This window comes from Homalodisca vitripennis, chromosome 8 (genome assembly GCF_021130785.1).
Source record: "Homalodisca vitripennis isolate AUS2020 chromosome 8, UT_GWSS_2.1, whole genome shotgun sequence".
NCBI classification, from domain to species: domain Eukaryota; kingdom Metazoa; phylum Arthropoda; class Insecta; order Hemiptera; family Cicadellidae; genus Homalodisca; species Homalodisca vitripennis.
Genome location: NC_060214.1, coordinates 115,192,501 through 115,220,402, shown reverse-complemented (window position 1 = coordinate 115,220,402; position 27,902 = coordinate 115,192,501). Strand labels below are relative to the sequence as shown.

At 35.3% G+C, this 27,902-nt stretch overlaps 1 protein-coding gene across 1 annotated transcript in view; it reads right to left on the bottom strand.

The window, feature by feature from the left end:
- Positions 1-27,902, bottom strand: part of LOC124367951 (CD63 antigen-like) — a 63,930-nt gene that overhangs the window by 11,697 nt on the left and 24,331 nt on the right. The window contains exons 2-3 of the mRNA XM_046825182.1: positions 2,380-2,571; positions 1,306-1,479 (exon numbers count right to left, since the gene is read on the bottom strand). Coding sequence (XP_046681138.1) covers positions 1,306-1,479; positions 2,380-2,571 — 366 coding nt within the window. The remainder of the gene's footprint in view (positions 1-1,305; positions 1,480-2,379; positions 2,572-27,902) is intronic.

Here is a 27,902-nt window from a genome sequence, read left to right as displayed (position 1 = left end):
ATAAAGTTTTGTGCTAAACTTGGTGAATCCGCGAGTGTGTGACTTTTGAAAAGTTGAAACAGGTCTATGGGAAAACAGTGCTTATCGAGAGCACAAGTTTTTCCGCTGGCACAAATCATTTTTGGAAGGCCGAGAACACGTTGAAGATGAACCTCGCTCAGGGAGACCTTTGACTTCAAGAACGACGAAAACATGGATCGTGTGAGGGCGCTTGTGAGATCAGACCGTCGTTTAACAATAAGATGATCAGTGAACAAGCTAAAATTTAAACACTTTCACACGTGCAATCAAATTGTGACAGATGATTTGAACATGCGAAAGGTTTGTGCCAAAATTGGTGCCGAAAAATCTCACACAGACTGAAACAGAAGGACAATCGAAAAAATGTGTGCGTTGATTCTTCTTGAGAGGATTGCTAATGACCAAGAATTCTTCAATTTGTGTGGATCACTGGTGATGAATCCTGGATATTTGAGTACGATCCTGAAACAAAGCGGCAAAGTAAAGAATGGCACACTTCGTCATCTCCTCGGCCGAAGAAATGTCCGACATGAGCAAATCAAAGATCAAGGACCATGCTAATTTGTTTTTTTGACAGGAAAGGTATCGTACACAAAGAATTTGTTCCAACCAGGACAAACTGTCAAACCAAGTGTTTTATAAAAGTGTCCTTGAAAATTTGAGGGAAAAGAGTGATCCGTGTGAGACCGGAAATTGCAGACAAGTGGATGCTTCATCATGACAATGCTCCATGTCACACGGCCATTTCCATCTGTGAATTTTTGAACTCAAAACGCATTACTGTTGTTCCTCAACCCCCCTATTCACCTGATTTTAAGTCCTTGTGACTTTTTCCTCTCTCCACGAAATTGAAACATGTCCTAAAAGGACGTCATTTTGGAACTCTGGAGAACATTCAAAAGGACTGTGACCGACCAGTTAAAAGCCATACCAATTGAAAGACCTTCCAGCGCTGCTACCAAGAGTGGGAACGACGACTCCGCACGATGTAATAGCTGCCCAAGGAAACTACTTTGAAGGGGATAACATTGTTGTTTGAAAATAATAAAAACTTTGGTTAGTATGAAATCAGTCTCATTATTTTTCTAACACACCCTCGTATATTGTCAACGCAATAAAATATATTCTATTCTATTCTATTCGCATCCCCCATGTCATTTCAATTTTGTAATGACAGTCCACATTTCAAGTTTTTATTAATCAACGACAATAAAATTTGCATCCTTTACAATTGAAGTTCAACAAAACAATAACACCAAATAATAAAAATATGGCTTTACCAACCTCTTGCTGCATCTTGTCGATCCATTCTTTTGTCTTTGAGTCAGGTAAGTTGTAGTCGTCGTAGGCCTTCGTTATGGCGTTAGAAACAACACTATTAGTCTGGCTACGGAATGTGTACGCTAGGACAGCCACGGCCACTTGCAGAAGGAACAACGTCAACAACAGCACAGCATACTGCAGCAAAATATGTGTCAGTATATACAGTATGTGGATGATACAATTATACACTGGATTTTTTATACAGGCAGATTGTAGTGGTTACAGATAATCTATCATATTTTGACAAATACAAGTGAACACTTGCAGTCTTCTGCTGCTTGTTTCCTGACCTCAATATTTATTATTTTTTATACTTTTACAACTTAGTGAATATACAGAAATGAATGACAAATCAATAAATTGTTATTAAAATTCATTGAATTTGGTTAACACATTGATTACAGTACTTCGAAACATTAGTGAACCAAGTTAAAACACATTTTTTTAATGGTGTTTAACCCTCTTGGTGCCAGGTCTGATAATTAGACAATCACACAAGCTAAACTTAATAAGAGTAATAATATAAGAGATGCACCACAGTAAGGGTTAACACAATTTACTATAGTTACAGAAAGGTATTGACATTGTTTAACCCTTTTGATGCCAGGTGTGATAATTAGAAATTCACACAAGCTAAACTATACTCACTTAATAAGAGTAATAATATAAGAGGTGCTACACAGATATAACATAATTTATTATAGTTATAGAAATGTCATATCTATAAATCTTAAAATTTTTTCAATATTTACAAAGTAATATTTGTAAGTGTGGAAATCTATGTCTTATTCTTTAAGTAAACAATCATTATACTTCTCTATTTGTTCACCATGAGTAATATTCTCAATTATAATAATAATGATATAATGCTTCAACCAATGGTATTTTGGTAAATTTCATGAATCCATAAAATAAGATAAGATTTACATATAAATCATGTTTGGAACTTTTTAATGAATAATATAAACAGAAGGGATGCCAGGACTGAGCCCTGAGGGACACCACAAAAGTTCTCTGTTTGAGTTTCCAGCTCACCGTAACGATCATGCAGTGGCTCTCACGAAGAGCACCACAACAGCCGAAGAAGGCGAAGATGAAGACACACGCCCCCACGATGGCGAAGACCACCGCAGGGGTTGTAAGTTGCTCTTGTACCACATTGTCGAACGTTGCCCCCTTTGTGCGCGCTGCTACCACTCCAGTTATGCATATCGCCAACCCAGCAAGCTGCACAGAAATACATGTTGATAATTACATGAGTTAAAATATTAAAATACCATAGTAAAAATCATGCGACATAGTCACTGGTTGAGCATTAGCAAAGTCTAGGGGTTGGAACACTTTTTTTCAGTCCATCTCTCTATCAGTCTGTCTATTCATGATATCTCGAAAACAAATTGACAATAGAGTTGAAATTAAACATTTCTATATGAGGAACTCTGTGTTCGATTGTGTAGCATGTCACTCCATGAGATTTAGCTGAATGTTATCAAATACTTTCACATGGGTCTTAGGGGTACCATGATGACAATGACAAAATAGCATAATAAATAAATTTGTAAACTAACTCAGCATGTTCATGTTACATTATTAACACATGTAGCTTTATTATCCTGGCACATCCACCATCATTTTATGGTGACTTGGTGTGCAGATTTTTATTATTTAAATACAGATATGAAACCCAACTTAAAACATGTAAATGCATCATGAGGCTAGATATTTTGAAAAAGATTTAATTTGTAGACTTGAAACTTTGCATTAAACTTCATTTCTACATGGACACGAATTAGTTCTATGGTGTTGCATGTCCAAACATAGAATTTTGCTCAGCATTGTTGAAGCTAATCACTCTGAAATATTACTTTACTTTTATTTCAGTTATATGCGTCTGATGATGTGTTCATTGAACAGGAAAAACAAAATTTGTTAATTATTGGAGTGTTTGTTCCTAAATTAAGCACTTTACTTATTCATTTCAATCAACAGTGTAAAGGGTGTATTTTAAAATCAATTGGCCACAATAATTTTATCTTGGAAACTATACTCGTAAATCTAACAAACTTTAAATTGGAGGATCTTCCTTGTTTTTATAGAGAAGCATAAAAATATCTATTTCAAACTTATCAAAACTGCCGCCATTTTCCAATATGGCTGTCAAATCCCTTTTTTTTCTTGTAGAGCACATTGTATTTTATTGTTATATGCGATAGGAAAAGTAATTTGAAGACTTTATTCTTCGCACATTCACTATGAAAACAGCTGACAGCTGACGCTCGACTATTATTATTTATTAATAACACCATTAACAATTTCTAACCAAGCTTACGACTAAACTAATCCCAACGTGAGGAGATACACGCAGGGATGTAACAGAACAGGTCACTGAACAGAATCCAAGTGACCGCTGCTCAACGACAGTGTAGGGCTTCTGTTTCGCGGCTAAATAAAGACCGCGCAGATAATCCTCGCACTCACACACTGTACTGGTACAGCACTATCGCGTTACTGTACACTGTACAGTCCACCCGTCCATTGTTAATGCGTTGTAAGGCTGCGAGCAAATACTGTGCCCAACCATGATTAACTGTACACTAGTGCAATGCAGTGGTTTATGTATCGCCGCTACGCGATCGGATAAAGGCAGCGAGAGGGAATATTCCGATCTAGGAGGCACCTGCTGCGTTCGCACGTAACATAACCTATATCTATATCAAGAAGCTGACTCATACAGAAGTTTTTTAACAACATTTTATTTATTTACAATCTGTTCCATCTGAGAAGAACGATAAGTAAATATTGTGTACGGAAACAACATTAACAATTAAAATTGAGTTAGATGTTAACCATTGTTAACACTAACATAATTGATTCAAGAACCTAAAAGGTAGATCTAGAATAGCTGTTCGCTGGTCTGTACACATTTTTATAATAATTATCAAGTAGATTTACCGCAAGGTGGTTTGGATGATCTAATCTTAAAAGATTTGCGACTGAATTTGGCAGTTTCTTCTTTGACTGTTGGGATGTTCAAATCTTGATGTAACGTTTTATTGGATACACACCATGGCGCTTTTGCAATTTTTCTTAACAATTTTGATTGATACCGTTGAAGTATCTCCAGATTTGAGTTACTTGCTGTGTCCCATAACTGCACACCATATGTCCACACAGGTTTTAGGATAGTTTTATATAATAGTAGTATCTTGTTCTTCAAACTGCGTTTTGATTTAGATCCGAGTAGCCAATTCATTTTATTTTTTTATACATTTAGCTGTTGTCTCTTTGTCCAAATGTGGGATTTCCATGCAAGCTTTCTGTCTAAGCGCATGCCTAGATAATTTACTTCAGGTACTTGGGGTAAATGAACAATCATTCAATGTAACTGGACGAGAAGAATTTTGATTTAATGTAAACTTATGTGAAATGATTTATTTTCGTGAATTTTAATTATTCATGTCTTAAATCTACACTGATAAATAAAAGAAAACATTGCTATAAACTTAATTCTGCATTATGCCTTTCATACAAAAGTACATTATGAAGTTCCTCATCAGGTAACAATTAAGTCCTAATATATTGATAAAGGGGAGAACCTGGTATCAGTTACAATGGAAAGTTCTTATCTCTAGGGCCACCTTTGGACTTTACAATGGCCAGTCTGCTCATAGTATTCGAGTTTTCTTGTTGTAGTAGTGTTGTCCAACTTGTGACCTGTAATTTTCCAACTATGTCGCTTGATCAACGTGAACGAACACCGCTTCTCATGATGGTTGGTTGGGGAAAGAACGGACGATCACGAGGAGTGAAATTTATTTAATGGCTACTTTCTCAAGAGGCTGCGAATTTCTAGAACAACAGTAGGGAGAAAAAATGCGGTCTAACACTCAAGCTTTAAGTTCAACCAGAAATTTACCTTAAAGGCAAATAAATATACATACTAATTTAGCAACTTCAAATAGTGTTTGGCTATATAATATACGTAACTGTCTCGTAATTGCAGTTTACAGTCTGCAGCCATTGAAAACTTTTGTCTTTTACACTGCCGCCTGGTGGCGAATTATCGTACATCAATGGGTATAGCATATAAACTTTCTCCGTGGAAAAATGCATACACGTGCATTTTCTATAATGATCGATCAAATAGTTTACGATTCTATAAAGGACATACAGACAAACATTCATTTATATATGTATATGGACTAATTTTTAGATCATCTGGTTACAAGAGGACGGAGCTCCAAAACTTGTGGCGTGTATGTAAGAGAATATTGATCACTTTTTTCCACAACTGTGGATCGGTAGGCAGAAGACCCTAGAGGCCTAGAGAGGCCACCGCGATCACCACATCTGTCTCCATTAGACTATTTTTGTTTAGGGTTAATTTAAGGATGAAGTACACGATAATCATTTAGAATAACTGAGACAAAAAATATGCTACAATGATTCCTCCAGTTGTCCTACAAAATTCCGTAAATACTCGTAGTTTTAAGAGCGTCTATCCAACTGTTAGTCAAATAACCGGATGTGAACAGTTCGGATATTTACTCCAAAAACAATATTTACGTAAAAATCATTATGTACTGGATCAACCTTTTTACGTCCTGTTTGTGGGCGTGGAATTCATCTCAAATAGAAAACCCTTTAAAAGATGCACATCTTAATCAATACTTACGTTACGTACATTAACAAACTTAACCTCCCAAACTTTAGCCAAGAAAAGAATATTAAGTTATATACATTACACTTTAGCTTTTTAAAACGGTAAACCAGCGCCTTTTTTTAAAGGTGGACCTTTTGAGATCGGGTTTGCAGCATTGCATTACTACATGATGTACTACTGTACCTATCTCTCATTTCAAGTTTTATAGAAATATTGAAATAAACAACAAAGATAGACGTTAAGTGAGAATGATAAAGAGCCGAATCGTGTGCACCAGAGAGAACTGCGGCTAATGTTGTGCAACTGCAAGTTATGACATGACAGATAACCTAATCTATAAACTGTGTTGCCTCAACTGCGTCTGGCATCAAGCACATTTCTGTGGTAAAATTCTGTTACCACTCTATGGTATTGTTTTGGCCGTTGGATGAACGTGGTGGTGTCAAAAGAACTATCGTACTAGAGCAGACCGCACCAAAATAGTCCGGTGACGTTGAGGCAGTGTTGCCAAATCGCTGCTGACCACCAGCTGTTCCTTAGTATTGAGACCGATAAGTAATTTTCCAAACACGTAAAACTGGCAACAGTGTTGGGCGCAGGGTGTAGGCGGAGGGTTAAAACGCAACAGCCACCATTGGACTATTTTGGTGCTGGCTGCTCTAGTTAAGAGTGCAACTGTTCAAAATTAGGATAGACAAAGTGGTACATGTTGAATTCCTATATCACCTATTTACGTTTGGCGGACGTCAAAAATGTCATAACTTTTTATCAGTCCATGCATTGGGATTGTTGATTACTTACACTAAATTAAAAAAATAAAAAGCTGGAGGATAAAGTTATTTTCTTTTTAATGTAATTTCCTACACTGCTAAATCAGTTCTTGCAGTATCTGGAATGCAATGCAGCTCGAATATATTTTCAAAGTAGTAAACACAGAATTTAGCAAAGGATTAGCGGCTAGTGACAGGCAGAAATAATTCGATTCACTCCTGATGAGTTTGTGGTGATGCTGATCAGGACCCACTGAGGGTGCCGTTGAGATAGCAGCAGGATGGTGGGGGCTGGGACTTTGGAGGGTAAAAATAAAAAGGTCTGACAGTCATTTCTACTCTTACAGTGTTTTTAGTTACTGCAAATCATAAGAGATTGAGTTATAAATATCCGGTATAATCTGCGAGTCAGGCGTGCATATCTGAAAAAAATTCTGCACAGACCACAGAATGTGTATCTCTAGACTTTATCAACTCTGTAGGTTATAATGCAGTGAATAAGACTGCGCAAGACTCGCTTGCGTGACTGTCTATAAGGTCCGATTTTCCATCTTAGGCACTTTGGAAAAGGATAGTATGCTTCCTCAAGACGACCAGAAGAGATGTTTTCATTGATTCGCAGGGTTGCTGGAACTGAGATCTCTTACTTCCTGGGTGGCCGCACCAATCGATCACGACAGTTTTAAAATACTAAGTATTCCTCACTCAAGGATTCCGAATGTCTTGTTCTCTTAGGACAATAAAGGACCTTTGTGCTGCTTCCTGAGTGACAGGATATTCTGGATGAGGAAGATTCGAGGTAAGGACCGCTCCTGTAAACATCCAAAAAATTGGAGCATTAATCACAGTCACGTCAAGGGGAAGCTAGCTATGTACCAACCAGCAGGGGATGACACGCCCCTGTGTCTAGGCTAGCAACAGCCCTTAACACTTAAAGATCCTCACCAAATCCAACAGTCATCTCCCGCAGTAGACCAGACCTATCTTCCCTTGCACCCCCAATATTTTGACATTTGTGGTTAGTGATGTGCCACTTCTGGAAATCCTTAAGGTCACATTTAAGAGACACATCGGTATTTGCTGTACCCAGTGTAGGTTCAACTGGAAGGAATAAACCTCCTGGGGATATTATCATTAGAATATTCAGAATATCTTACAATGATTCTCCTCACATCAATGACACTGCTTAATATAAACAGTATGTAATTTTCACAATAGCCGAAGACATTCACTCTCTTTCTCTATTCATCTATTGTACTGTATTGTATTGTATTGTTTTTTTGTGTATTGGTGAACGTACCAGAACAGAAAATAGAAGTAGGAGTAGAGAAGGGGGAGCGGGGGACATGATTTTGTAATGTTTTCTAACCAATGGGCGTGACTCGTAATCGGTGAATGAATCATCGGTTACATTATTTGCGACTACGCCAATAATAGTTTCTACCACTGTGACCTATTGCCTTTATTCCTACTAACTTCTGTCATATTTGAATATACAACAGCCGCACAGTTATATTCGCCCGAATTACCCTGACAGAATTATTTCAATAGTAAAAATGGTTCAATAATACGTTGTTCACTAAACAGTGTCCTCCTATTTCATAAAATTTTATTTTAAGACATTTTGCACCTTTTTTCTCGCAATTATTGTAGGATAATTAGATCAAAACTGATGTTTTAGCCAGGATTCTTCCAAATCCTATCAGCATCTTAAGACTAATATTTCACAGTTAAGAAAGAACACTTACATTATAAGAGGAATGGAAAACATATAGGTGACTCATTTTTACGAGAAATTGTTGATAATATTTAACATGAAAATCCCAATACTAACACTATGACAACATAGTATAACATTAATTATCATTTTTTTAAATTAAAATTACACTAATCATAATCGATACTGTTAGAAGTAAGTTGTTGCTTAAATATCCTGATGGAAATTACAATTTTTGTTTGAAAGCTTTTTTAGATGTGAAATGTAAATGTTATTTTTATTCTTAATTAAAACTTATAACAATCCATGTTCAAATACAATGGATGTATTTTACAAAAACTATTATGTGGTGACAAAGGAAAGAACTGATAATAATATATAAAACAACCTGTATTCTAGGTTTAAAAAAAACCCTCAAAATTAAAAACCACAAATGTACTTTTTAAGATATGGCGCTAAAATTTTTACTAATTTCTAAAATAATTTAAAGTAATTTAAAGTTTCTAAAAATATTGAACAAAAAAAAATATATATATGATGTAATATATATATATATATATATATATATATATATATATATATATATATATATATATATATATATATATACATTTGTCGATAGTGGCATAAAAAATGCAATGTATAGGATCAGATCTTCATTTTTTATTTTTATATCCTCCTCTCCATCTGAAGAATATTTAAGATGACGTAAGCAATTACAACCTACACATATGGACGTAAACTCGAGATATACGAGGTACATTCCAAGTACAGGTACCATTCCAAGTACCGGTACATTCCAAGTACAGGTTACCATTCCAAGTACAGGTACATTCCAAGTACAGGTACCATTCCAAGTACAGGTACCATTCCAAGTACCGGTACATTCCAAGTACCGGTACCATTCCAAGTACAGGTACCATTCCAAGTACCGGTACCATTCCAAGTACCGGTACCATTCCAAGTACAGGTACCATTCCAAGTACCGGTAATCTAGTGTCATGTACCATTGTGCAGAGATGATCACGCTACGTGTAGTAATAAATAAGTTTTTTTTTTAAGAAAATATAGTTATTTACTGCAAATTTTTATGATTTATTTCCTAAGGGACGCTGTGCTGTAAAAATGTCTCCGTTTGTAATAAATGGCAATTTAAAACAATTTCCATTTCCATTCGTCATATTTTAATACCGTAAACACATATTTTGAAAAGTAATTATAAAGTTAAATATCAAACGTAAAATATATTATGTTTGACCATATCTGTAAATGTCAATGTCAAAAACATTCTGTAGTTTTAGTCGTACCCCAAATGTGTGCCGAGTACAAAAACATTTCGCGCTAAGCTGATTAATTATTTTTTTACATAGAGGTGACTGCTTCATATTTTTGGCCATCAGCAAGAATCTGCAACAAAAATTTCTATAATCAAAAAGTAGACTTTTGTCTACTAAAATACGAGCCTAAACTGTTTGCCGGGAAATACAAAAACAATGATTTTTTAAATTTGAAATAACTATAAACTGTAAAAAAATACTCCACTATCGTGAAGATATAAACGTCATAGATATTTTAATCGTGGCAGCATATGTCAATAACGTAATTTTAATTGCTTGGAGACAAATTATCCATTGTGGTTTCACGATTAAATTACTCTGCTCTGTAGTGTAATAGTGGCCCCAACACATAGAGGTCAATCCAAGTGATTGGTCAGTGAAAACCCTCGATTACACTATCACTAGAATTTCCAGCGGTGGGGATACCTAATGAGCAATGTCAGTACAATGAAAAGGGTGCAGCACACATATTTGTTTATTAAAACCGTAATTACATTTTGCCTTCCTTTACATTCACATTACATAAATTGACTTTCGTCCGGCCAGTATAGCCAAATAACCCCATTGTGAGCAGTCTCAGTTCATATAAAATGGTGCAACATCTTTTGGCTATTTTTAGATGCAAATTTTAACTTAATTAAATGGGTACATTTTCACCTTTAAGTAAGCCCAATCTCAAAGCAAACTTCATTGCGGTCATGTCTTGGTAACAATGTATTTTAGCTCAATCGATTGAGAGCTGATTGATATTCATTAAATAATGTTGCCAGCTATACGAGTTGCAAGTTACTTCCTGTATAAAAATAATCAGTAAATTAAGTACGTTTCAATTTTAACTTGTATATGCTAATTGTATCCTAATACATGAATCCATTTTCATTTGTAGTTGGCTGAGCGTTAGCGAAGCCTATCACTCGAGAGGTTTGGAAAAAATAATTTCTGTCTGTCTGTCTATCCGCATGATGTCTCGAAAATGAACTGACTATAAACTTATATTATTAAATTACATGAAAAACATAAAACCAATATTTAAAACTTTTATTTGTTTTGTGAGGCCTTTCAATAGCGAGGCTATCATCTTCAGACACATCACAAAATATGTGTCTGAAGATGATAGCCTCGCTATTGAAAGGCCTCACAAAACAAATAAAAGTTTTAAATATTGGTTTTACGTTTTTCATGTAATTTAACAGTGACCAATATAAGCTCCATCTACAGCATAAACTTATATGTTTACATGAAGCTTCTTTTTTATGCGAGCATCACTGAGTTAGATGTGGTTCATGTCACTACATGTAATTTGGCTGAGCGTTAGCAAATATTCTTACAAGGGTCTTATGGACAACCATGATAACAACGAGAAACTGCAGAATAAACAAATTTGCAAACGAACAATACAATTATACCTATGAGGTTTCAACATGTATGTAATAGGGTTACAGGTAGTTTTCGACTTGAAATGTTACATACAAATTCAGCAAAGTTACGTAACGCTCGATGTGGCGTACTCCTATATCCTGTTGGCTGAGCGTTAGCGAAATGTTTCACTCGAGGACTGGAAAAATCCTTGTCTATCTGTCTGTATGTCCACATATATCTTGAAATGAATTTACCTATGGACTTATAGACAACAACGAGTTTGATGATAGTGAATCCATAACATTTGGCTGATAGTTAGTAACCCTATAAACCGGAGTGATAACTCGGGAGTGAATTGATACAAAAATATGTAATTCTGCATATTTTTCTCAGTTTTAAATTAGGGTGTTCTGACAGGTGGTTTGCAGGTGATGTTAAATTCAATTTACAGGTGAACCTCCATCTGTATTAACGTTTCCTTCTGGATTCATTTATGGAAATTAGGTAAATTATTTAACTTGTTTTGCCTATGTTCAGCCAATTTCTAGATGACATACGTTTAATTCTCAAAACAGATTGGAAAGTACAAACAATAATTGCGACAAATTTTTACCACCACACTAATTATTTTTGACTTAATACATTTAAAAGTAGTTTAAAACTATTATACAAATCCATGTTTGTAATAACTATTAAACCAATCTTGGAACTGTTAACAAGGAAATGTAAATTTGTCTGAAACTTACTGCACTACATGCAACAGATTGCGAATTGTTTTCAGGTAGAATGACGTCAAACGAATCGTTAGTTCAAAAGATATATGTAGTCGGGAAACAAACTAATCTAGATTGAAGTAGTATTGACAAAATAGAGTGATAGCGTGTTTTGCCTAACTCTGATGTCATGGGACTCATCTGTGTTGATTTTACTAGTACATTTACAAGTAACATTGCACTATGATTTTACAACATAGTGTATTTTTACAACATGTTGGATTTAAACAGGATTGCTACTTTTTAACATGAATTTTCGTTCGAGATTCCAAAAGTTTTTCACCAAACAACCATTTTGTTTATATTGTGCATCTTATTTCATTCAGTAAATGTATTTGTTAGTTGTTCTTAAAATCATCTCCTTGTCCACCAGTACGATATCTCTTCATAGGAAGGTTCTAGAGGCTTAAAACTTGGTACATAAGTTTATCTTGTTTCAAGGAAGGACCGCATTGATTTTTGTGTCAAAATAACAAAGGAAAGTCCGCCAGTCTGTATTTCCGTCAGTACGATAACTCTTGATATAAAGGTCCTAGAGGCTTAAAACTTGGTACGTAAGTTTATCTTGTTTCAAGGAAGGATCAGGAATTGATTTTGTTCTGTATTTCTGTCAGTACGATGTCAATCACAAAACGTAGTCTGTATTTCCGTCAGTACGATAACTCTTGATATAAAGGTCCTAGAGGCTTAAAACTTGGTACGTAAGTTTATCTTGTTTCAAGGAAGGACCGCATTGATTTTTGTGTCAAAATAACAAAAGAAAGTCCGCCAGTCTGTATTTCCGTCAGTACGATAACTCTTGATATAAAGGTCCTAGAGGCTTGAAATTTGGTACATAAGTTACTCTTGTTTCAAGGAAGGACCGCATTGATTTTTGTGTCAAAATAAGAAAGGAAAGGACAGTCCGCCAGTCTGTATTTCTGTCAGTACGATAACTCTTGATATAAAGGTCCTAGAGGCTTGAAACTTGGTACATAAGTTTCTCTTGTTTCAAGGAAGAACCGCATAGATTTTTTATGTCAAAATAACAAAAGGAAAGTCCGTCAGTACGATAACTCTTCATATAAAGGTCCTAGAGGCTTGAAACTTGATAGTTATGTTTCTCTTGTTTCAAGGAAGGACCGTATCGATTTTGAGGTCAAAATCACACGAAGGAAAGTCCGTCAGTACGATAAGTCTTCATATAAAGGTCCTAGAGGCTTGAAACTTGGTAGTTATGTTTCAAGGAAGGACCGTATCGATTTTGAGGTCAAAAATCACACAAAGGAAAGTCCGCCAGTCTGTATTTCTGTCAGTACGATAAGTCTTCATATAAAGGTCCTAGAGGCTTGAAAACTAGGTAGTTTATGTTTCAAGGAAAGACCGTATCGATTTTGAGGTCAAAAATCACACAAAGGAAAGTCCGTCAGTACGATAAGTCTTCATATAAAGGTCCTAGAGGCTTGAAACTTGGTAGTTATGTTTCTCTTGTTTCAAGGAAGGACCGCATCGATTTTGAGGTCAAAAATCACAAATCAAAGGAAAGTCCGTCAGTACGATAAGTCTTCATATAAAGGTCCTAGAGGCTTGAAAACTTGGTAGTTATGTTTCTCTTGTTTCAAGAAAGGACCGTATCGATTTTAGGTCAAAAATCACACAAAGGAAAGTCCGTCAGTACGATAACCCTTCATATAAAGGTCCTAGAGGCTTGAAACTTGGTAGTTATGTTTCTCTTGGCCCAAGGAGGAACCTTATTGATTTTGGAGGCCAAGAGATGAAAAAGCGGTTTATCTGTCTGTCTGTCTGTCTGTTTGATAATTCTTTTTGGCGTTCTGTCACGTCCTTCGATAGTCCGCTCCGTCGGTGTATCCTAGTTACTACTAACTAATGTTTTACTTCGAAATTTCTTCCAAAAAGCAACATGCATACCAATGAACACGTTTTCAAAACCCAAAAGCACGGAGAATCAATATAATCGAGTACATTACATTATTCTTTATACATTTATAGTTCCTCAATTTTTCAAGATGATCAATATGGACTCCTCACACCCTTTTAAATTTACTACGCGCTCAAGCTTTCTGTTCACACTCAACGCCACACATACTTCTATGGAGGGAGAAGCAGAGAATCGACGTGTATTCCATCATGCTATAATTTTTTTAAGGAGAGGCCAAACCCCTTTTGAGCCTTATTCTGCCCGTCCTCATGGGCCACTGGCATGTACGAGGATCTTATCAAACAGAACAAGGAGGAGAGTCGATACAGTACAAGGTTGATGGTACTGATAAAAAGTACAACAGTCACAGACAGGATTCGAACCCGCGCTATCTCTAACTAAGACCCAAAGACCAACGATTTAGACCACTCGGCCATCGGCAGTCCCTCAGCCTCGGTTGTTAACATTGAAGTATTTCAATCTAGACTCAGAACTTAATATAAAACCTGATATACCGTAACTGATAGATCGGCGACAAACTTGGTTATTCGATTGGTGACGTCTTGTTATTGTCTGAGTTATTTCTAGCTCCTCCATTTACCCCACACTCCCCGACACACAACTTCTGCTTCAACACCGGATACATTCTCGACGATTGTTTGCCAGAGTTATCTTTTAAGCCCCAGATTTAAAACAAACCGGTTTTGAAGTAAACTGTTTTTAACTTTAAAATTTTGCGATCTCCACCCGGAAACGAAAGCGAACTCTCGGTTTTAGATGTGACCTTATTCCTTAACACACAAATGTTATCAAAAGAAAAAGCACGTTTTGTTCCAACGTGCTATTCAGACCGAGAAATAATTATCTTAATTGTTTAACGATACGAGGAAAAGGACAAACATTATCGCTAAGTGCTTCTTTGTTTAAAATTATGATTGGCGATGGTTTATTTGAAAAGCTAAACAAGATTACTGATAATTGTCATGTTATGTTTTAAAACATACAAAACGTTACGTTTCGGGAACTGATATCAGCTCTCTTCTTCAGTTTCCCAAACTACAAAACAAGGTTAAGCTTGCAAATAGGAACACATTTGCGAATACATTGCGAGTAGACACAGAAGTTTTTTTTTCTGTCAAATTCGTTTAAAATAGCCTTTATTCATCACTACTTACTATGTATTTATCCTTATGTTTAAGATATGTTATTAGTTTTTATTCAACACTATTAGCAACAACGGCGTCCCTGGAACACACTACACTCCTACACTCCTACTTCATTGAAGTATTTCGTTTTATGTTATTGGAGTGTCTGTAAATGCGGTTAATGTTATCTATCATATTTGGTGCTTTTGTCTCACAGTTTTAAAGCTTCTGGAACTCGAGGAATTAGGTGACGGGAGCTAAATGATTACAGAACACGAAGGAAGGAATAAACATGAAAATTTGAAATAATATTCGTATCTGATAGAGTTCAACATTTTACGTGTTGATTTTCAGTTTAGCTCCAGTTCACCTTCCTCTCAGTGCAGTGTCTGGACTCTGACGCTGTTACAGACTTGACTCCTGGAATATGGAGTCATGATCGTCTGAAGAGATCCATTAAGAGGAACGTGAACTGGAGTTAAACTCAACATTGACACTGAAACAACCCTTTCCACCATAGCTGCGTTATGTATAGAAGACTCAGTTGCTCCATTGTGCTTAGAGATCGTGTCAGCCAATATCGTAGTGCACTCAATTGTGCAACTAATGAGACAATGAGAATGCCACTTCACGAAGATTTCACTACCTTCTGTAGTCTGGATGTCTCTGATGTCGAACGATGCAAATAGTTCGTTTTGAGCTTCTTCGTTCTTCTTCGCCGACTATTTTAGTATCCCTTCAGACGAACATGACTCCAGATTTAAAGGATTCAACTCTCAAACAGCATCAGATTTAAGATGCTGCACGTAAGAGGAAGGTGAACTGAAGCTAAATTCAATCTTCCCATCGAATCAGCCCTTTCCACAATAGCTGTTTTATGCATAGAAAACTCGGTTGCTCAACCGAGCTTTCGGACCGTGTCAGTTAACGTCGTAGTGCACTTAATTGTGCAACTGATGAGACAACGGGAATGCCACTTCACCTAGATTGCTCTACATTCTGCAGTCTGGATGTCTCTGATGTCGAACGATGTAAAAACTTCCTTCTTCTTCGCCGACTATTTTAGTATCCCTTTAGACGAACACTGAGCATTCACATCGATCACAGGTAGGCTATTTTCTTTTTTTATATATAACATCCTATTCCCTGTATAGGCAACAATTGGTTTTACGAATTGCCACAGGCAATTTGGCGAGGGACAGTCCAACTTATCCGAATTTCTCTCTTGTCTCTATTAGTAAACAAACAGTAACTCTTTTTATAGCACAGGTCGACCACAGCCAGATCACTCCCCGCTCGGGTATTATTCACACTAATGTATTCTGTGTTGTGTGCGTGCATTCATCATCATTCACGCGTTACTTCCGGCACGTTCGAGCGTTTAGTCGTCAAGCGCTCGTTAACGTCCATAACTCACGTGCGTCCGTTACCTGGCTGACGTCACAATAACCACGTGCAAGTGAGATGCTTTATGACTATAGAAGTGCGGACGTGCGACTTATACAGGGTGTTCAGTAAAAGTGTTCCAATACTTTGGTATTTTTTTCTATACACAAAAATGAGTAAAAAAGTTCATATGAAGGCATGTCCTAAAACCTTTAGTTTTGCGTATATCTGTCTGTTATAAAAGTATATGGTTTAATGAGTGAAAATAAATGTAAAAATGTCCTGTAACACTATGGTTTATTTTTCATAGTTTGGCGTCCGCCTGTCTTTTTTAAAATATAGAAATCAATTCAGAAACAGTGTATAGCAGTGCAATGCATGTCTGCATTTCTTATCACAATATTACTTTCTGCTGAACTAAAAAAATCTTTCGTTAACAGTCTCTAAACGGAGGCCTTTTTAAAACTTCATGATGGCTGACGAGAAGAGAGAAATTTTCAAAATCCGTAAAAAATAGCTTGTACAAGTACAAAAGTTTGAATACCTTGCTTTTAGATTTTGACTCACGGTTACGATTTTCGTCAAAGAGGTCTTCTCTTATTATCTTTTTTCTAGAGGCAAATGTATAAGGGGGCTTCATAATGTAGGGCGTTGAGTAAAAGTTTTCCAATACTTTGCGATTTATTATACACTTAAAAATGAGTAAAAGTAAGGTATGTCCTAAAACATTTAGTTTTCCGTATATCTGTCTGTATGTGTTTCTTTATAAAAAAATTATATCTTTTGAAACGGTTAAGATATAGTTATCAAACTTCAGAATTGTATTCACATTTAGTAGACCTTTTTGAAAATAAATATTAACAATATGCCTTTACCCGTTTGGCGAATATGAACAAAAATGGTGGAAGTTTTAATTATTCCATCAAAATAACTAAAAACCTACTAACGTCCGCCATTTTGAAACGGGTTAAAATATTTTTTTCAACATTTTATTTTTAATAAGGTCTACGAAAATTGAGTACAATTTTCATTTCATACATTTATCTTAACTGGTTCAAAAGATATATATATTAAAAAACACACACACACACATACAGACAGATATACGGAAAACTAAAAGTTTTAGGACATACCTTCATATGAACTCTTTTACTCATTTTTAAGTGTATAATAAATCGCAAAGTATTGGAAAACTTTTACTCAACACCCTATATTACGAAGCCCCCTTATACATTTGCCTCTAGAAAGAAGGTAATGAGAGAAGACCTCTTTGACGAAAATCGAAACCGTCAGTCAAAATCTAAAAACCAAGATATTCAACATTCTGTGTTTGTAAAAGCTATTTTTTGTGGATTTTGAAAATTTATCTCTTCTCATCAGCTTTCATTATTTTTTTTAAAAAGCCACCGTTTTAAACTGTTAACGAAGTATTTTTTTAATTCAGCAGAAAGTACTATTGTAATAAGAAATGCAGACATGCATTGCACTGCTATACACTGTTTCTGAATTTATTTTTATATTTTAAAAAAGACAGGCGGACGACTAAACTATGAGAAATAATCCATAGTGTTACAGGATGTTTTTGTTTATTTTTACTACCTACACATTAAACCATATCGCATAATATTCGCATAAAACTACCTGTACAAGGTGAAGAGACTCCTCCATAAGGTTATTAAAGAAGAATGCAAAATCCAACAGTAAAAGTATATTTTCATGGCCAGCAACGGTGTACATATATTTTTAATTCATGTATGGCCAATGTATTTTTTATTATCAACCCTCCAACTGATGACCGACGGCACAGACGTTCATCAATACCGCTTGTGTACTGATAAAAAGGCACAGCCTTCGGTCAACTTTCCGCTATTATTATGCGAAAACCGTTTAAGTTATAAAGAAATAACTTGCACCAATCGAATCCTCTACTCATAAATAACAATATTCATGTTATATAGTTTATATTCGTAATATTACTCGTTGTCAGCTGATCGATCCAAAGCCCGCACGGCATACAGCTGACGGACTATGCAGCTGGTGACGCGCTGCACGGCCTTGACGATCTTAGCTGCTACTGTTGCTAGGTTACTATGTAGGCTAGTTGTTTATAATAGTTTGTTATGTTGTGAAATGGGCGATCCTCGTTGTTCAAATTATATGCGTGAACTATTGGATGATGAAAATATTAGTTTTGATTATGAAAATAATGTCATATCGGTAAATGAAAACTATAGCAACCTGGTATCATTATAGTGCATGATGATATTTCCTTGTCAGATTTTTGTCAGGAAGTCTGGATGATTATAAACCAGTGTAATGTGAGTTGAGTTGTGAAAATTATACTGACAGTGAAAACAATTTATTCAAGCAATTTACACAAAGCAATTTAACATTTAGTTACTTTTTACTGTTTTTAACGATATACTATGATTCTATTGTGGTGGTGGCCTCTTATTATACTGTATATAAGTTATAATCTTTTTGCTCAATACAAAAATGTGTATATTTTGTACATTTTACAGTATCTTACGATCTCAAGCCATGTAAAAGTTACATGGAGTGAAACTAAGAAAACAAAAAATGAACGATACACATTTTTCAATTTAGGTAAAAAAACTTCAATACTCTAGTAAGTGCATATTTGTATTATTTTACATTTTCTCAGGTTTCTAACAAAAAATTTGATATATAACACTTCTTACTTAGCATTTAGCACATATTTTTGTTTTAATATCCGAAAAATATACTGCGTAAAGACAAAGTCCAGGGTATCATTCTGGGAGTTTCCTATCAGTCGGAGGGTTAAGTATTAAAGATTAAAATAATACTTACATACTAAGCACAAACACTCTCCCTAGTAACAAATTTGAACTGTCCACACTAACCCAGCACTAAACTGGGTCCTAAGCGAGAATTGTAAGTGACACGAATCAAATTATTTGGCAAACTTTGCACAAGACCAATATTTTCATCAGTTCCATTAATAGCTTAATGGGCTGATTTTAACACCAAAACAATTGACTGAAGAGGTGGAGAATAACAGTATGCACAACAACAAATATTATTATTAGAAATGGCTGAAATAGCTATACAGTAGAACCCCTCATATCCGGCCACCACGGGACCGAGCCCCTGGCCGGATAACGATTCGGCCGGATAAACCAACCTACAGTACACAGCACCTGACGAAACAAAACAATTGTACTGTACTGTACTAAACCGCACTGGAAATAATCAACGAACTGTTTACAGGTTAAAACTACTAGCTCAACTGAGGACAACACAGGAAAATGTAAACAAATAGATACACCAAAATAACGCAAGAGTCGTGGGAGACTAGTGCGTGCAAACTGCGCGTCTGCAAGCCGTGGTAAATAAATTTCGATATTGGCTTGCGGGAAGTGGCCGGATAAACCGAGGTGCGGTAAAACCGAGGCCGGATATGAGGGGTTCTACTGTAGTGGCGGAGAGAGTTCACCCAAGTCTTTCGTCAGTCTGCTCTTCAGTTTGGCATCCCATATCGTACACGGGCAGTATTACAGTCAGTATTGTGAAAGAATTACGGTCTGATCGATCGTATAGTAACATTTACTTAAAAACTAGATGTATAAGTTTCTCGATTTTCAGGTTATGGTACGGTATTTTATACTTTCGGTGTTAAGATCTAGGCTACACGAATTAAGTTAAGCATTTAAAACCTAGTATATTTCCTTTATTTACTCGTACATGGCATAAAAAGTAGTGGTTGGTTTCAAACCCAGGTAGGTTTATAAGCAGATCGTAGTATTTAGTGTTTCTACTGCAAGATTTTTGATTGGACAGTAACACCGTTAGTGCAGATAATGCACATACAACTATAATTTCATTACCAGGAAAGAACTACAATAAATTGGTAATAAGTTTCTGAAAGCACTGCTTGTTCTCAGAAAAACATAAATAAACTTTTGTGTAACCCATTGTAAGAACAAATTACTTATAATTCGAATCAATGATATAATTTGTTTGAATTAAATTGTTGTAGTAACAGTGTATGTAGGGTAGGCTATGGCTGACTTTAACTTCGATTTCCCGAAAGTATCGTTTTGGGACCTTTAGGTACTTTTGGAAAAAGAACTAATGACCCTACATGCTTCAAAATATACACAGTTGGTTTAAACTAGTTGATGAACACACTCATGCATTTTGATTTAAGTAATGTTAAGTCTGTCTGCACTAAAAATAATTTTAAAATATTTTTTATGCAAGATTTAAAATACAATATTTTTTTGAAGTCACGGCTCAAGATGGAAATTTGGAATTTTTAGATTATGTGCATGAGTTGTAGCTATAGAGAGTGACATGTTTTTATTTATTAAACATTAATGTCATCGAGAAAAAGTATCTAAAATATGGCACTAAAAATTATATTTATTTAAAAAATTATAATTCCTTAAGTCATAAATTGATTAAAAAATAACTCACAAATAATTTAATAAGTCACCAGCTAAAAAACTTCTAAAACAATTTAAATTTGAGAGTCGTCATTTGCACTTATAGCTGACAATTCAATTAATTTCTACCGTAAATCTAGCTAATAGCACATAGAGGATTAAATCTACTTTTGTTATTTAGTAAAGTAACGTTAACTGTTAACCAAAACACAAACATTTCTTTGTTAAAACGTGACAATATTTAATTCGTTGTCGTATTAAATAAAACAAGCTTAAACAATTACATTTGAGTTGTAAATTGTTTGTTAAACAATTAAATTTAATTTGTAAATGGTTTATTAAACAATTAAATTTGATTTATAAATTGTTTACTAAGCAATTAAATTTGATTTTAAAAATTGTTTAACAATGTTTTGTATAACTTAAATTCGGTATATTATGAAAGCAACAGGGTAGGGCAAGGTTGCGTGTATAAGAAGTGTTTTGTCGGTCAAGGTCAAGAAGCGAGCACGGTCACAGCACTGTTGCCAACAAAACAGTCTGGCTTCTAGCGATATTTTTCTAGCTTTTGACTTGTTCGCTGCCATAATATGCAGGAAAGACTTTCTGCAGTCAGACTGTATGATTTTTATGCTGTAGTAACGTACAAAATAATCCTTACTAAGTCTTAATTTGGTAACTTTCTGTTTTAAAATGGATTTATACCAATAACGACTAGTTAATGAAATCATTTAATTCTTATAATGTAGTTCAGATAAAGGTACACCTGATCATTGTGTCTTTGGTGTATACGATATTCCATTTAATATTAACCTAGTTTTACGTTTTAGTTTGAGTAATATTTAGTTTATATATGTATTAGTGCAAGAGACCAATAATAGAAGTAATCTGGTAATCGAATGTTGAAAATTGATATTTTACCGCAGTGGACAGAAAGAAAAGCATATGTAGTAACCGCTCATTCACCATTTTGTTCCTTAAAATGTTCTTGCCCCGTTTCAATGATGAGAACGATCTTTCAGCAGTAAGTGTTAATAATAATCGTAAGTAATTGAACAAATAAAAATTTGAGGGGGCCGGACCGCTTGGACCTCCTCGCTGGCTACGTCCCTGCACCTTGAGTAAACAAAGAAGATTACCCAACAAGCTCCCCGCAGCCTTATACCAACCCACGTGGTCAAGGGCGCAATTTACATAACGCTGTCCAACACTGACCCATATTTCAACTACCCACAAGATAACACCCATACATTCAAGAGATATAATGGCGTGTCAAAGACGACAACGGTTACACATTATGATTGGAATATCTGACAACTCAAAATTTATCTTGAATACAGAAATACGGCTGTGATAACGTTATCTAATCCACCACTTTACTAAACACGGCTGTGATCGTTACGAAGAACAACGAAAATCAATACCACTCTCGTGATACAAGTCAAACCTCGGAGTTCGATCGGACACATTTTCGACCTATTTCACTCCCAACCAAAATTACGGAAATTTAAAAAATCGATAATTACACTAAGGCCGACAAACCTAGTCTCTGGAAATCGTAATGCTTTCCACAACATTGCAAGAATGATAATGTGACCTTTTCCTTTTCATCATCCAATATACATATTTTTATCCTTTTAGTTGGTTGAGCCATCGCTTTCATGTAAACATGGTGAGGTTAATACTTTGATTGAAATATTCCGATTTTGACTTTGAAAAGCTGCGGATTCCGGATGAAGGCTATATTGTATTTTTCTTATACTCAAATATTCTCCTTGATGGCAAGGTAATTGTACGTTCACAAAATTAAGGTTGGACTGTGATGAAACAAAACCTTCTTATTCTAAGGCTGTTCCTCAACAGATTGTCACAAGTGGATTATTAAAAAATAAAAAAGTCCACGTCACAAGGACCACAGAATAATAATCTGCGTAAAAAACTATAGGCGAAGATAAATGTAGTAATAATAAGGGAGATTCCAGACTTAGCGTATTCACGCTTACTGAAAGTTGAAAATCGTAGATACGTTTTAGTTTTTTACCTATTTGAAAAAAGTTAATCGGCTGCAAGGGCGTAGCCAGCAAGGGGTGTTTTCAAGGAGTCCGGACCTCCCCCCCAAATATTCAATTTTTTCAATTGCGTTTTTTAGTAAACAATTAATTATTATTATTTAAATAGTTCAGTATTACTAACATGTACTGCTGAAAGATTTTTGTCAACAAAGAAACGGGTCAAGACCTTTTTAAGGAACAAAATGGGGCCTTACTCACTGTCCACTACAAAAAAATATCAGTTGTTTGGACCCCTCCCCTACCGAATTTTTTCCTGGCTATGTTCTTGATTGACTGATCATTTGTTCCTTCTCTGCATAGACCAAATTCAAAAGAGAAAATTTCCTGAAAACAATCAAATGAGGTAAGTTAATACAATCTGCAATTCTTCAACACCTTTGAGACGTTAAAGAAAAGTAGGCCCTACACAAAAAAGTACGTAAATGAAAACTATACGGAGCACTGCGTTTCCAGGATTGAAATCTGTCCTCTTCTTCGAGTATTTTGTGCGTATTTATTTATTAGGGTTTTTGAAACGTGAGGAAAGGGCAGATTTAAGTCCTCACAATGTAGTGTTCTGTTTTGCTTGACCTATAACGATGGCAAATGTCCGAAATCCTACTATTCTTTCAAATCATCCATCGTCAATAACAAACTTCAAACAAAAAATTACTAAATGTTTACCTAAAAGTATAAATAAGGTTGCAAATGATTTTGAAGATCTTAATAAGTCGTGTGCAATGATCACTGGTTGCATGAACTCGTAATATTAACACAAAACAATGGGTATCACACGGAAAGGTAGTCAGAGTCATATCCAGAAGGCCTTCATGTAAAACAGCCACGTTGTCCCTACAATGGCGGTCAAACACGGGAAACGATGAGATAACATCCGGTCAGCAAACAACACAAATTCACGGCTTGTTAAAGCTCATAGGGATCGTGATGGCTGCGGATGGTGGCGTTCCAACCACAATCTGATACACAAGTTATACCAGATCCGTTCTGGTTTTAGTATCCGTTGGGGCACGAATTGGCAACACTGTAGAGAAGCCATTCAGACCTTTTCCGTATAAGGTAGTTCAATCTGATTTTGGATGCACAGTAATGCCATAATCATTTCTGAAGACAAGAAAAACTTTTTTATACAAATGTGATACAAATTTGAGGCAGAATTTTCGAGCCCAAAGAAATAATGTTACAGATATTGGCTTTTGACACTATATGCATGAAAGGTGGCTGGAGAAAATTAAATGTTTTTATTAATGAAAAAACATTTTTTTAAGAATATTATTTTAAAGTCGGTTTTACGGGCGAAGATTTTACGTGACAACGTCTTTTTCTCGGTAGAATATTTATTGATATGAATATTATTAAATTGCACAATAGGAACAAGGAATTGAATGAAAATAAGAATTGCACAAATTTTAACTATAGAAATATATTTTGTTTACTAAAACATTGTACATAATTTGAAATTAATTAAAATTTGTTATTGTAAATGGTAAAGGTGAATAAAACATTTACTAAAATTGGAATTTGAAATTCTTGCCAAACACAGTTAAATTCTAACTCCGCGCGTGGTGATTGGTCGGTTTAGTTCGTTTGTTTGGTCGCACTGTTATGACAGGTTAGAGGTTATAATTTGTTATTTTAAATGTTTGACTAGCAATACGCGCTGTTTCTTCTCAATCGACTGAATTACGATTGATTGCAGAGTGATTTAAACTAATAATTTACTTAACACTATCAACATTTGTCAATAGTATGACATAACCTATAAACTCAGTTTCTCAACTTTTGTGTCAATCTAACAATTAATCAATCAATCATAGTTTACGATAATGAAATATCAGTGTACAATTATTTACCTTTATTGTTGTAGTTGTTGTAAATGACGAATCTAAGCACTCCACTTTTCACGAATAAACATAGTTATCTGCTTTATCCCGTGCGGCGGACCCACAGTTATCTGCTTTATCCCGTGCGGATCCCGTGCGGCGGACCCACTGGACGGGCATCGTAACGTTACCGGGCGTTACACTTTTTCATGAGTGACTCCGAGCCGCAACCTAATTTAAGACGTTGTCACGTCAAAAAATGTTATTTTCTTAAATTATATTTCATTTTAAAAATCAAGATTTTTTCCCTACATGGCAATGCTATCGGCTTTTGGATGGAATGTGCTGTTATAGTCATTTAAGAAATCGTTTCTGAAGACATGAATAATAAACTCTTTTTGCTTATTTCAAGCAGAATTTTTGGAGTATTTTATAATCGAGCCCAAAGAAACACTATTAAAAATATTTACTTTTGACGTTATATACACGAACGGTGATTGGAGAGAATACAAATTTGTTATTAATGAAAAAATTTCTTTGGTAAAAACATTGTTGAAAAACGTAATTTTCTTAAATTAAAATTAATTTTGAAAATCAGGATTTCCTTAAGTATAAAGATACAAATACATGTGTATCCCTGTAGCTGTAACTCATGTACATTGTGTAAACACTTCACATTTTTATCTTCAGCACGTTTTATTTGGGCCCATCATAAATTGCTTAGTGTCCTACTTTAAATGTTTTTAATTTCTCGTGGAACGACTAGAAGAGTTTTCTCCTTTTTCTCCCTTCAGGGGAGTTATCTCAAATAGGTATGAATAAAAAACTATTTTCCCAGGAAAAACTAATTTTACCACCTGAAACTGACAAAATCTGCATCTCAATCCTTTTCTGGTCATCCTTCCCCATTCTAAAAATCCTTAATACTTCGCTGTCTTTGGAGTATCGCAATATCTCTTCCATCCTGGATGCACAGTCTGAAAGTAAAATTAGAACTCTTCTAGCTCTAGTACGGTTACTGATATGAGTGAGAAAATAATATCGACTTCTAAAACGGAGCAATTAACTGATAAATTCAATCTACTGAGACCCATGTTCAAACATAATGAAGTTAAAAACAACTGTTACACAGCTGTGCAAACATGGCCTTGTTTACATTTGTAAAGGCATTGCCATAGAGGGGAAAATGGAGATGTGCTCTTCGACTATTCAAGAACCGACTGGCTTCATTACAATCCGTAGAGCAATCGGTTGTGGTACGATTGTTCTTATTTCAAAGCTTCAGCCCTGTAAGGTAACGTTTCCGAAGTCAGAAAAAGGTAAAATACGTTTTTGATAAATGCGTGAGGAATTATAAGTATTTGAAGAACATAGAAATGTTCAACGATTTTGTAACCAGTTCCGAAGTGAATCGGCGGGTGATAAGGCCGTATGTATATGACGTATGACTTAAGGGGATTATATGGTTTTTTACCAATTATTCATAAATTGGGTTTTTTCTAATACTTTATAAATACAAAATGCATGTCTTGTGCATAAAACATCCATTTCGTTTGGTCAAATTTCATATATAAACATCGTATTTCCACGCGCCTTTTCGTGGGTCTAATTTCAAGATGACCCAAAGTCATACTTCAAATATCAAAAATTCTTCGTGGAATGATCGAGAAGGCATTTTAAAAGGTGTGACTAGCGTTTTGAAAAAAAATACCCAACTTAATATAAGTTTGAACAGGAAAGTTTATATATGATATAAAAATGAATGAATTGAAAATGTTTAACAAGTTTAGTAACGTTAACCATAAAGTTGCATTTATAGTTTCCGAGTCGTTTAACCGTATTTCCAATTTGTTCATGATTACATTGTACATTCTTGTTTCAAAAAATAGCAGTTCAATTTGATGAGTTCTATTATAAAATGGATACTAAAAGAATACCAATTCTGATGGAACAACGTGGCGAAGACATCCTGTGAGCATAACATGTTCGAAGAACGGAGAGTCTATACACCAGATTAGAGAGTTATAAGAAGCAAATAAAATTATTATGGTTTTATGGGCTCTTTGTCTTCTCAATAAAACCAATTAACAGGAAAATTTCCCGAGGATAAAGATTTTAAAGTGCAGCACAATCTCTCTCTCTCTCTCCCTCCCTCCCCCCTCTCTGTGTCTCTCCCCTCTCTCCCCCCTCTCTCTCTCCCTCTCCTCCTCTCCCTCTCTAAAGTGTGTTTATGCAAAGCTTGAAACATATATACTTTAGATCTAATCAAACAATATTTCTACACTAAACATTAGTTTTACTAGTGGCAAAAATACAAAGATCAAATTTAGAAAATGAGTATTACAACATTTTTACAATAATAAATTGAGGTAATTTTACAAACAAAACAATGTTAGAAGGAATTTCTGATGGCCGAGCGGCCTAAGTCGTTGGACATGAGCTAGAAATTGCGCAGGTTCTAACCCTTTCTGTGGCCGTACCATCGACCTTGTACTGTATTGACTCCCCCCCCTTATTTTCTTTAATAAGATCCTCGTACTGAACATTAGTAGTCCATTAGGAGGGCTAGAATAGACTTACAAGGGAATCGGTGATCGTGTTCTGCTTAGAAAACCTAGTTTGGATTTCGACGGAATGGAACATGTAGGAATAGGTGAGAATGGGATCTAAAGAACCACTATAGTGATTCTCGATCGTGGTATGGGAATGGACACGGATATTATGTAGACTACACAAGGCTAGTGAAGTACCTGGCTGTATAATGTGTCCACGTTATCAACACTTGGCAGCACATACGTCACTGATATGTGAGTCACTGCTCAAAGCATAGATTACTCAGATCCAACGCCAAAGGTCGGCTATAACCTTCAAAGCCAACCCATAACAGCACTTCACTTTACTTTACTTTACTTTACTGTCGTACTGACACATAATTGTATACGACAAAGTCAATGGTATGAATATCTATAAACTAATCTATTTTACATACAACAATATACCCTAAACTGAAACAAATTTTAGAATTCTTAAAATATCTAAAACGTTTTAAAATAAACAGATTTAAAAAAATCTCAAGTCAAAAACAAAATCAAAGTTACAGACCAGTTGACATAGGATGAAACAAAGCAACAAAAGAATCTCCAGACAAAAATAAAAACACGCTAAAAC